Consider the following 12634-nt stretch of genomic DNA (forward strand, 5'->3'; position numbering starts at 1 on the left):
TCTGATAATGAAACATTGGGTCATGAATCATACACCATAGAGATGCACCGCCAAAAAAAGCACGAAAAACAAATAAGAAGCAAATAAAGCAAGTAACTTCAAAAGACACGAGTCTCTAATGAAGGATCACAAAATACACACAAAAAACAAATAATTCACACAAAATGATCGGACACCAACCTCCCCGGCAGCGGCTCCAATTGACGCGGGCCCGAATGACGTCGTCGGAAATCAACGGGCCACGATCAATAATAATGGAGGTGGAAGAAGGATGGAATGATGGAAAGTCAAAACTTAACTAGATATACAAGTATAAAGTAAGTATGACTTGAGTGTCGAACAAGGAGGTGGTGAATTGAAAACTTACGTAAACTATTTGGATTTTGAAATGAACTTTGTTAATACGAAAGTTCTGGAAGTTGATTTTAACTAAGAAAAACATAAAAGCAAATAACAACTAAATAAAGAAAGCAAATAAACAAAATAACAAGCAATCAAATATCAACATATATGTTCACTTAGACATGTTTTCCCCTATCGTGCAATGTTCATGGTTGATTTAAATAGACAATAAAACCGGGTTGACAAACACTTGTTTATGGGATTTGACTTGTGCTTGAGCAACGGCGTGACACAAACATCTAAAACAATTGCCTAGACGATCATCTACGACAAAAGACTCAAACGTTGAAATCACTAGAAACGATGGACATGAGTATTGCAGTCACAAGTATTCCCCACTCCCACCGTTTGGCATTAAAAACGACTCAAGAGGCTTAAATCAAGATACAAGTGGTGTCCCTTTATGTACCCAATCCAAGCTAACAAGTTATAAAAACATTTAGACGGTCATCTTTTGATGCAAATACAACTTATTAATTTATGAATCTTATTTGACCAATTAACTCCGAAGGTAACATATGATTTTACGTTCATAAACACCATGGTGAAAAATCACCAACATATACGAGTTCAATCAAACGGTCATTTGCAAAGCACTAACACATGTCATGTTAACCAAATTTATCAACTAATCAAAGTTTGACCCTCGAAAGTCAAAACCCGCAAATAAATGTTTATCAACCAATCAACCACAAACAATCAAGGGAAAAACATTATATTGTCTAAGCAAACATTATATTTTCTTTTATTTTTGGCGTGAGCCAAGTTCCTTTTGCTTGCTCTTGGTTCACACTTCAAGCTCTCACTATGTATTTGTTTTTAATGGTGTTTAGTTGAGCCTTCCCCCCGGCATGGTTGGGACTTCATAAAAAACACCACAAGGTGAAACCGGTGGCTCGACCCTTGCTTGGTTAATTGGGAGTTTTTCTCATGTTTTCTTTTGGTAAATGACATGAGTTTTTTCCACTCCTTTTGAGATCCTTGCAGTTAACGTTTCGGGTAGAGTCTAGAGATAGTTTTTTTCGTTTCATTTCTAGATTATATTTGTAATTGTACCTTTTGGCTGGCAACTAGCGACTTGCTAGTTTGTCCGATTTAGTAATATAACTTTTTGCCATTCAAAAAATGAAAAAATTAATACTATCTTTAAATTATATAGAAATGAATTTACAGAATTGCTCAATGCACTAGGCAAAAAAACACCGTTATATCTTGGGCATGTTTAGTAGAGAGAAATGTAAAGAAATGAAATAAAAGAGTGAAATGAAATAAAAATAAATAAAATTGAGTGAGAAAATCAGTAAATTTCCATGTTTGGTAACTTACTTCAGAAATGAACACCAAATCTCGAAAACTAACTAATAATAATGTAATCATTTTAGTTTTAAATAAATAACAATCACATAAAAAAAAATAATCAAGAAAATAAATTAATGTTTATAGTTTATCCCAGGAATTCTATGTGTTATTCTTTTTTACGTCCTACCAAACGGATGAAATGAAATGATTTCTATTTTTTAGTCCTCAATTCCTCCTTACCATCATGGGGATATTTTTGAGAGAAAATAACCTTAATACCCCATTGTTTCTAAAAGTATATCAAATTTACTCAATTTTTCTTGAAATTTCACAAAAAAACCAAATAAAATCGCAATAAAATACAAAAAAACGCATAAAGATTATTAAAAGCGCAATGAGTTTTTAAGAATCACAATGAGATAATGTAAAATCGCAATGAGATTCTTGAGTTCTTTATAAGATTTATAAATTCTTTATGAGATTTATAAAATCTTTATGGGATTTCTAAGTTCTTTATATGATTTAATGGTTCTTTATACGATTTATAAGTTCTTTATGGGATTTATAACTTTATGCGGTTTTTATGTCATTTATGCGATTTATAGGTTATTTATGCGATTAATATCTTGTTGTACATTTTGATGATCATAAAGAACATATAAATCGCATGAAGAACCTATAAATCACATGAAGAACCTATAAATCGCATAAAGAACTTATAAATCTCATAAAGAGCTTATAAATCGCATAAAGAACTTATAAATCTTATAAAGAACTTAAGAATCTCATTGCGATTCTTACAATCTCATTGCGATTTGATAATCTTTATCCGATTTAGAAAGTGTTTATGCGATTTTTATTACGATTTTGTTGGGTATTTTGTAAGAATTCAAAAAAAGTTGGGCAAATTGATATGTTTTTCGAAACATTTGGGTACTTAAGGTTATTTAATTTCAGATTAGAATCTTATAAAGTTGATTCAACTTTATAGGTAAGATACAAAGGCTACAATGAATGCTAAAAACATGAAAATCACAAGTATGCAATAGCAAAACAAATCTTTTTACAAAATATTAACATTTCTTCTTAATGTTTGATCATTATTTGATTCTCTGTGATTGTGATCTTAACATGAAAACTGTTTGGAAATTGGAAACCACGTCCATCACTCAATGTGTTGCTACAACGTCTCCTCATCAGAGTAATCTTCACATGTCAGTTGGATCAACTTTAGTCATTAGATTAAATTCAATGTTGACCATTAAATTTAATACAATGGTTAAAGTCGATCAATTTTTACCTATACATCAATCCGTTATTTACCAAAAAAAAAAGAAAAAAAAATGTATCCTTTACCTTTTAGCTTTGTACTAGGGGTGAGCAAAAACCGAACCGAAAACCGAAAAACCATGAAAACCGAAAAACCGAACCGAAAAAACCGAAAACCAAAAAAACCAAAAACCATTGGTTTTGGTTTTTTAAAAACCGAAAGTTATGGTTCGGTTTTGGTTTCTAATGAAAAACCGAACCATAAAAACTGAACCGAACCAAAAATATATATTGTATACTTTATTTTATATTTATATCATTTTATATTAATTTATTTGATTCTCTGTGATTGTGATCTTAACATGAAAACCGTTTGGAAATGGGAAACCACGTCCATCACTCAATGTGTTGCTACAACGTCTCCTCACCAGAGTAATCTTCACATGTCAGTTGGATCAACTTTAATCATTAGATTAAATTCAATGTTGACCATTAAATTAAATATGATGGTTAAAATTGATCAATTTTTACCTATAAATCAATCCTTTATTTACCAAAAAAAAAATAAAAAATAAAAAATAAAAATGTATCCTTTACCTTTTAGCTCTGTACCATCTTAACCCCTGCGTCAATCAGCATTACAGGAGGTCAGAAAAAATAAATACAGAAGCGAGAGGGTGGGGGATCTCATATATGTGGAGGAAGAAATGGCATCATCTGTGGTGAAAAACGTTGTCAACTCCATTAGAGAAATGGGTCTTGTTAATTTTGCTAAGGAGCTTCGTCAACAAGGCTTTCTGTAAGTCCCCCCTCCCCTATCTCTATCTCTATATCTCACTAAATGAACAAACCCTGTTGGATTTCTCGTCAATTTGTTCATTTCATTCTGTCTAGATGTATATTTAAAGATTAATTAATTAAAGAAAAAGTGTAGTTTGAAGTTAGGTTATGGGATTTATTTATTCATGCTTTTTATCTTCAGTTATGAAATTGCAATTAAATTTGATAATGTTTTTTAGTGTTGATTAAGTGGGTGTTTTCATTAGCTTATTCTATTAGCTTATCGGATTTTTGAGATTTCACATAGCTACTTTGCGTTTTTTCTTCGCGCTTATGAGTTTATAACTCAAGTCTATAACTTCATAAGCCGAAATTAATCACCTTATCTGGCTTTTGATTGTTCGATAAGCTAATCCGAATACACTAATTCTGATCTTGTTTACTTTCATATTATTGAGATTCGGAAAATACTAAAAGGAGCGCCTTTTACAATATTTCCAAGGATAAGTTACACTAGCTGTTTATAAATTATAATGAGTCATTAACTTCCGTTTTTAGAAACGTTGTTGGGATTTGTGCGGGTGCCTATGTTTGTCTTGGTATAAGGATGGTGATGGTCGTTGCCGGTGCTAATATTAGCCGTTGGTAGAATATACAGATCTTTGTCGGACTATTTTGGATTTCTAATATTTTAATGGGAGATGAGTGCAAATTTTGTAATGTTCAGGTGCCGATAATGATATTTGAGTAAAACGAAAATTTTGTTTATGTGTCATTTTATAGTCATAAATTTGAAATGCTGCAATTTTTCCGAAGAGACACACAAAATAAGTGTAATCGTGACATTTGGAATAGAAAAAGGAGAAGTTATCTTACTTTTCTCTTAAATGATACTTAATCTAATACACCTTAACTCATGTTGAGTGTTCCTGATGTGGCTTGGTATGCTTCTTTTTTGTATATCTCATATTTAACACACAAAAAAATTCTCCTTGACTTTTGATTAGTAGGCATTTGATAGAAGAATGGAGAATTTTATCAGTTACATAGTTTAGTTGTGCTTATATTTAAGGTTATTATTTTTTTAGTCTTGTATAAACGCATAATTAAATTTCCTATTGTGTTTGTTTCAGGAATTGTCTTACGGATGGAAATCTTTTGTAAGTAAAGCTCCTCCTCTTAAAATAAATTTATGCTTCTGTGAATAAGCACCATTTTATCAGTTTACTCTTATTTTGGTGTACAAGTTGCAACTGTAATGTAGGGATGTGCACGGGTCAAAACCCGGCCCGACCCGACCCGGGTTGACCCGTGACCCGTAAGTGCTTGAAAAGTGGAACCGTGACCCGGACCGTTAACCTCCCGGGCGGGTCGGTTCGGGCTCGGGTTTTAACGTGTCGGGCTCGGGTTTTTAAGGGTTGAACCGAAATGGATTCTTCTTGCTGGTATTTTGTAAACTACATGTATTTTTGATGAGGCATGCCCGTGTACCTCTTCTATGCTTCGCTTTTTTCTTCTGTGTGCTCAAAATTTACTCAGACAAATGAGAGAGAGAGAGAAAGAAATGCATATCGCATACATAATCTATATATGACATATGTTTGTGAAGTTCAATAGTTATGTAAATTTAAAACAAATGGATTGAAATGGGACACGTATGTTCATTTACCTTTTACATCTCCATAACATAAAGATAATATTATATATTATGGTACATGGAGTACAGGTAAGATTTGTACTAGTATTAAAAAGCTAAAATATGTACAATAATTATTATAATAATAGTATACATGATATATATTTGTACCTTATTGCTTAAGTATTATTTATATTCTGCCTAAATAATTGAAAATGTATTCACTTCAAATATATATTTGGGTAATATTTCTTTGTCACTCTCAGAAAAGTTCATAGAGAAGCAACTTTTGGTCTAACACTTGAGGTAAGGTGTATATGCTGTCATTAAAAGTTGAGAAGCAGAGTGTGAAATTTCTGTCAACAATAATATGCAAGATGATATATAACCACATACCCGTTTTTTGCAAGATCTAAATTTCCCTTTGCTTTATTATTCAATCTTCTTCTTGGTAAAGATATCTCTGGGTTACCTCCTCCTTCTTGAAAATACATAATCTTACCTTCTTCTTTCACATATATATATATATAGTGAATAATGTAAGCTCACGGGTCTAACGGGTCAAACCGTTAAACTGCGGGTTTAGACCCGGCCCGAACCGAACCCGGGAAACCATTGAAATCACGAACCAAGAACTGGCCCGTTTGGTGTCCGGGCGGGTCGGTTTGGGTCGGTTACGGGCGGGTTAACGGGTCTTTTACTCATCCCTACTGTAATGTATTGTTGTTCTATGACCCAATTAACCGCAGAACGTCATACAAGATAGCTAACTAAATTTCATAAAGAAATTGGGAGTTTGATGTTTAGGTAGGTGATCTATGTTTTGTATTCTACTCTTGAACATACTAGGATTTTTCACATTTGTTGCATTTGTGAAAAATGAACTGATTTTTCTATTCTTACAATTCCTAAATAACCTGATCATATACATATAGGTGAAATAATAAACAGTGCACATATATTGTAAGTCGTGACAAAATAGTTTGATATGTTCCTTTATGATTTTCATAAACCTCAAATGGTTTGCATACTTATAGTAGATTAACGGTACTTCTGTGACGTGAGTTCATGCTGCAAACTACCTTTCTAGTGGATGCTACCCAATTTATATATTGCCAAAATATTTCTACTGCAATTTTTTACTGCGTGAGATTGCAAAGCTTAAATAAGCTCCCTTCTTTTAATGATGTCATAATTATCAAAGATTTCCTCACACTTGAATGTGGTCATTAGATCTGCATTTCCCAACTGGTTTAGACCATGCTTTTATTGCTTTGATAGCAAATTAGCAACCGACTATAGGAAAAATGGAAAATAGCTAATGGGTTGCTAATTTGTTAATTGTACAAGAATGATAACTCTAATTGTAGTGGCTATCAAATGAATTCAGCCTACTTATGCACCAGTACCTTCTTTTATTTATTAAATTGCTACTGCCTTCTTCTTCACTATAACACACGTTCGCTCCATCTCCTCTCACACACATAACGATGCTGGCCCCAATCCCAGTTCTAATGCTTATTTGACAATAAAAATCAAATTACTCAACTTAGTGTCACAATAGTATGACATGCTTGGTTTTAAAAGGCAATAGGCACTCTGAGGCGATAAGGGTCAAGATGCTAAGGTGTTATGCACTTAGTACTAGGCACACGGCTCACATATAAGACTCCTTTTTTCACCAAACACTTGTTTCAGTTTTTTTCTACCAACCAACTCATTTTTTAACATCTTTAAAAATCAATGCTACATAAGAATATTATACTATGCTTCAGTTATATACCAAAAGTTTTCACATAAACTTTAGTTACTAGCGAGTAATGGTATGCTAGGGAAAAAGGAGCAGCCCCTTTTGTTAGGAATAAACTGCACACACACATAAACACAAGAACCAGAAAATAACAAAGAAAGAAGGACACGAGAGATTTAACGTGGTATCTCACACTAAACTTTGTGAACTATTCCATGGGTTGCAACTGGAATATTTTATTAAAGCTTTCCACCTCTTACTCCCCTCATGAGGAGTTACAAGTACAAGAAAATAGATAGATTAGGGTTAATGACTTTGCCCAAGATAAACTGAACTGCGCCTAAGTAAACTAAGAGGCTGCTTCTGCCATAACCAATTAAGGCCAGCTGTACAATCTTATAAACTGGGCTGTATTATCAAGTCTCCATAAACCCAACAATCTCCCACTTTGGAGGCTTGATAATCTTCAAACTGCCTTCCGCTGTGTATACTTTACTTGTACATCTAGTAACTCCATCGTCCCATCCTAGTTGCAACTACCTTCTTATCAGTTAACCTGAAGGTACTATCTCTGCCCTGACTCGTCCTCTGTTTCTGCCGGCTCCCACCGAAACAAACTGCCAGACCCTGAGAAATCCTGAGAACAAATACTCTCCTTTATAAGCAAGAAATCATCTGGGGAGACATTATTAGTCAAAATTATGGTTTTCACAACCCATTGTCGTTTGGAAGTTGCAACGGAAACTTTGACTATCTTACTGCCAATGCTCCCACTATCACGATGTTCCTTGACTGGTCTAACCTTTTGAACTCGTTCATCCTGAATCTTCACATTGGCTCTAGGTTTATCTCTTGCAAAGCAAACCCTCTTTTGCCCACGAGATTATGTGAACCAAACTTCCTTTTTCTTCAGAACTGATTTATTCTGATCTTCTGATAAGCTAACAAAGTATAATGAACCTCTCTTGTGTCCATGAGCTATCACAAGACTACCTTTTACAACTTTCCACTGCCCATTCCTGAACTTAACCTCGTGCCCTGAGTCATCCAACTGCCCAACTGAAATTAAACTCTTCTTCAAGCTTGGAATAACCCTCACGTCTCTCAAAGTCCAAGTAGTACCAGCTCAAGTTATCAAATCAACATCTTCTATGCCCGTAACATAAGTGTATCATCATTTGCCAGCTTAACCTTTCCGAAGTCCCCTACTTTAAGATTTTTCAACGCCTCACTGTCGTGGGTAGCATGAAATGTAGCACCAAAATCCATTACCCAAGAATCCACACTACTCTCTACACTGCATCTACTTCATCATCTGAAGCAAAAGTAGTGTTCACCTCTTTCTTTTCATTTGGACATTGATTCCTAAAATGACCGACCTTTTTACATTTCCAACACGTCACATCATTGCCACTGTTTCCGCTTCTACTACCTCTGTTATAACTTGTTCCTCCACCTACATTCAACAAGTCACTCGATGATTTGACGAAATTCTTTCGTCTGACAGCTTCGGCTAGAATTAAATCTCGAATCCCTTCAAAAGTGAGCTTTTTGGATCATGTTGAACTTGTAACCGCTGTAACAGTTCCGGACCAACTGTCAGGACCTCATCATAATCGAATGTTATCTGCAAATGTTATCTTCACTGACTCAAGTCTAGACAAAATCGAATTCATATTATTGATGTGCACTGAACTTCCTTCCTTCATCCTTGTATTCACCAAATCTCGAATCAAGAAAAATTTATTTGCTGCCGAAGGCTTTTCGTACATATTATGTTAGGATTCGTGTACATAAATCATATAAACAATCACGAGTACGCAGTGGAAAGAAACGTATAAGCAATACTATTAATTAACAAAGTAGGAATCGAATATGTACCTTTTAGCATAAGCTTCCAATAATATTAATAATAATATGATTATTATTAGTTAGGGTTTAAAGTAAAACCCCTCTACGATCGCACACACGACCAAAGTAGTTATTATATTATTCACTATTGGCGGCTAGAATAATTTAACTATTTGGGATTCATTGTTGTCGATTGATTCGACCCAGAGAAAAACAATGAGTATTAATATAGTTGTTAGGGTTAATTATTAGGATATATATAGGGTATAAATATATCCTTAGTAACTTAACCTCCAAGCTATCATATTTTGACTTGGACTAGGGTTTAATTAATAATTACATTATTTATTAATTACATTAATTATTAATTAATATTTAATAATTAATAATTCATATTTATTAATTAATAGATATTTATAAATAAAATATCTAGTTAATAATGTCCAATATCATTTCTCTCGATTATGGTGATTATAAATATATAGATACAATATGTACATATTAACCGAATATCTAAGTGTTCATTATGTGTGACCCCGTACGCTCAAATACTTTCCGGACATGCGTTTATTTAACGTGATCATATTCCAACATATTAGACAACACATCCATGATTTCCTTTGCTGTCTTCTCTTTTAGAATGTTGAACGCAACATCCTTAGATAATGTTAGCCGAATAACTGCCTTAGCTTTCTTATCCAAAGTTGCCCATTCGTCTGGTTTTTATAGTCTCCGGTCTTTCACCCGACAATACCATATCTAATTCCTTCTGAACTAGCAAATCCTCTACTTGCATCTTCCACCAACTCAAATCTTTCCCATTAAACTTTTCAATCGTAATCTTCCCGTCTTCTGCCATTACACTTACTAAACGAAAAACTAATCATGAAAAAATAGCGTCTAACAACTAACGAGAAAATAGTAAATCTGCCGCTAATTCACAAACTGAAAACCCTAATCTGCCCAAAATCAGACTTGATTCTGCCAAATCAGACTAATTCTGCCTAAGTTTTCCCAAGTTTTCCCAAATCATACCTAATTTTGGCTGTTCTGGCTGGTGGCTGTATTTGCTGGTTTTGGCCGGAACCCTAATCTGGGTGACGGCTGTGGTGGTTGGACTTGGCTGCAACTCTAATCTGGGTGACAGTTGGGTGAATGTGTGATCCGTATGCAACCTAGCTCTCATACCAATTGTAGGAATAAACTGCACACACACACAAACACAAGAACCAGAAAATAACAAAGAAAGGACACGAGAGATTTAACGTGGTATCTCACGCTAAACTGTGTGAACTAATCCACGGGCTGCTACTAGAATATTTTGTTAAAGCTTTCTGTCTCTCTCTCTCTCTCTCTCCCCTGATGAGGAATTACAAGTACAGGAATATATGTATATATAATAGATAGATTAGGGTTAAAGACTTGATGCCCAAGAAAAACTGAACTGAGCCAAGTAAACTAAGAGGCTGCTTCTGCCTTAACCAATTAAGGCCTGCTGTACAGCCTTCTAAACTAGTCTGTATTATCAAGTCTCCATAAACCCGATACCTTTATCAGTGAAAACATAACACGCTACCCGAGTAGCAAAAGGCGATGCATCTAATGCTCATGAACTAGACCTAGACTGCTTCCTAGGCACTGCTTTTTTAAATCAAGGTTATAACAAATATTATAATCCGTAAAAGATATGCACTACCTTTCTCATTAGGAGATGGAAGGCAATAGTTGGAAGGAGCCTCACCTTCTTTGCAGAACCCTTTTTTTTATTTTAGCTAGAACTTATATATAACTTAAAGTTTCAAATATTATCATTTATGTAATGTGTATCAAGTCGCTGGGCTGAATGGTGACAAATCTAAACTTATAAAGCACCTATGCAGCACACTTCACAAACAAAAAAAGAAAAAAAATAGGATGCACTGGTGTGTCGAGAAAATATAATCTTATTTTGGCAATCGAAGTTGAGTCATTGTTTTCCTTTGTATCAATATCAGCTCTTACTGTCAATAATTGTGGTATTGTTTTTGATTTCTTATTCTTTTAGGCAAACCAAGATTCACAGCATAGGTGCCACACTGGTGGGTGTCGACAAGTTTGGAAATAAATACTATCAGAAACTTGAGAATACACAATATGGTGATTCCTGATCTTCGTTTATGTTAATCATCTCTTTTCTTTATTGTGACCACCGTATGTTATACCTTGCGGTTCAGCTGCATATTTTTATTAATTTTGGTTGTTCTATACTTAAAATTTCAGAATTTAGTATCTTTGTATAAAAAATCTCAATCCGGGTACTCCCCAAGTACTCTATTAGTTCGAGTACTATTTCCAAGGTCCTCGGCCAATCCAACTCCAAATAGCAGTTTTGGCAACCTTGGCTTATACAAAATAATTCACATTAGTATTAATTGTATAACCTTGTTGGTGTTCTTTGACTCATAGGAAGACACAGATGGGTGGAATATGCTTCCAAGGACCGTTACAATGCTTCTCAGGTCCCACCCGAATGGCATGGCTGGCTGCATTTCATTACTGATCACACAGGAGATGAGGTACGTTATTCAAACCACAAGACCCTTATTTTCTCCCTTCATGTCAGCATGTAGGTCATTTTAGGTTCATTTTGTACTGTTAGCGTTTTTTTTTTCTCTACACTAATTCTAGCAATTAAATACTGTGTTCGATAAGAATACTAATTTTTCTATCTATGAAGAAAATTTTGTGATACTGGAAATTACTATATCTTTAACGTGATTGTCATTGATGCACAAACCTATAGGTACTTTGATAACTCCAATGGGGCAATGGATAAATTTGGTAAGATAAAAAAAAGTAAAGTTTTAATGACAAGGGTATTTTGGTTTTTGTAATCGCTATCTGATACCTTAAATACAATACAAAAAGGTCAAAAAGGTTATGGCCAGTTTCAACATCTAGAAAGGTACCAGCCCATTTTGTCTCCTTTTAATGCTTAGCGCTGAATGACATTTGAAGTTTTTGTTTGAGGTAGCTTCTAATGCTTAAACCCAAGAGGTATGGATTGGATCACAAGGAGAACTTCTCAGGAGAAGGTGACGAATACATCTACCATTCCAAGGGACACACACTGCACCCTGGCCAGAGAGATTGGACCAGGTATCAGTCTTGGCAACCCACCAAGACCCAATAAGTTCTTTGTTTGAACCAACATTTCGGTGGGTTATAAAAATTGGTGTGCAATGCCCCCATATATTTACCCATCAATAAGCTTGTTTGACTGGCTAAACAATGTAAGACCGGTAAATTTAAGGTCATGTTATTTCTTTGTTTCATGTTTAAATAAGGTCATGGTCGCAGGTCACCTTCCTCCAAAATTTGTATTTGTAACTTGTTCCTTTCTTGTTGTAATGTTGAAATGATTCGATATATAAAATATAGTGCTTGCTCTGCCTTTTTGCATTGCATGGTATATTTGTGGATTGAATTAAGGTGATAAACTAAGCATCTGATTTTACCATGACCCAACTACGTAGATCGCGCTGGGACTCGTTAGGGAAATAATGTGTTCTGTTAACAAAGGGAACATCATTTGCCTTCTGACCCAGCTAAGTAAACAAAGCAACATATAATTTTTTGGTTATGGTAATGTATAAATAATTTCTATA

The 12634-nt window shown here is 34.5% G+C and overlaps 1 protein-coding gene across 1 annotated transcript; it reads left to right on the forward strand.

Moving 5' to 3' along the window:
* Window positions 1-3595: 3595 nt before the first annotated feature.
* Window positions 3596-12428, forward strand: LOC122578379 (probable NADH dehydrogenase [ubiquinone] 1 alpha subcomplex subunit 12). Its single transcript, XM_043750327.1, has 5 exons — window positions 3596-3769; window positions 4884-4910; window positions 11032-11123; window positions 11433-11542; window positions 12001-12428. The coding sequence occupies exons 1-5, from the start codon at window positions 3678-3680 to the stop codon at window positions 12157-12159; spliced, it is 480 nt and encodes a 159-aa protein (XP_043606262.1). The 5' UTR covers window positions 3596-3677; the 3' UTR covers window positions 12160-12428.
* The last annotated feature ends 206 nt before the right edge of the window (window positions 12429-12634 follow it).

Source organism: Erigeron canadensis, chromosome 8, assembly GCF_010389155.1.
Source record: "Erigeron canadensis isolate Cc75 chromosome 8, C_canadensis_v1, whole genome shotgun sequence".
NCBI lineage: Eukaryota > Viridiplantae > Streptophyta > Magnoliopsida > Asterales > Asteraceae > Erigeron > Erigeron canadensis.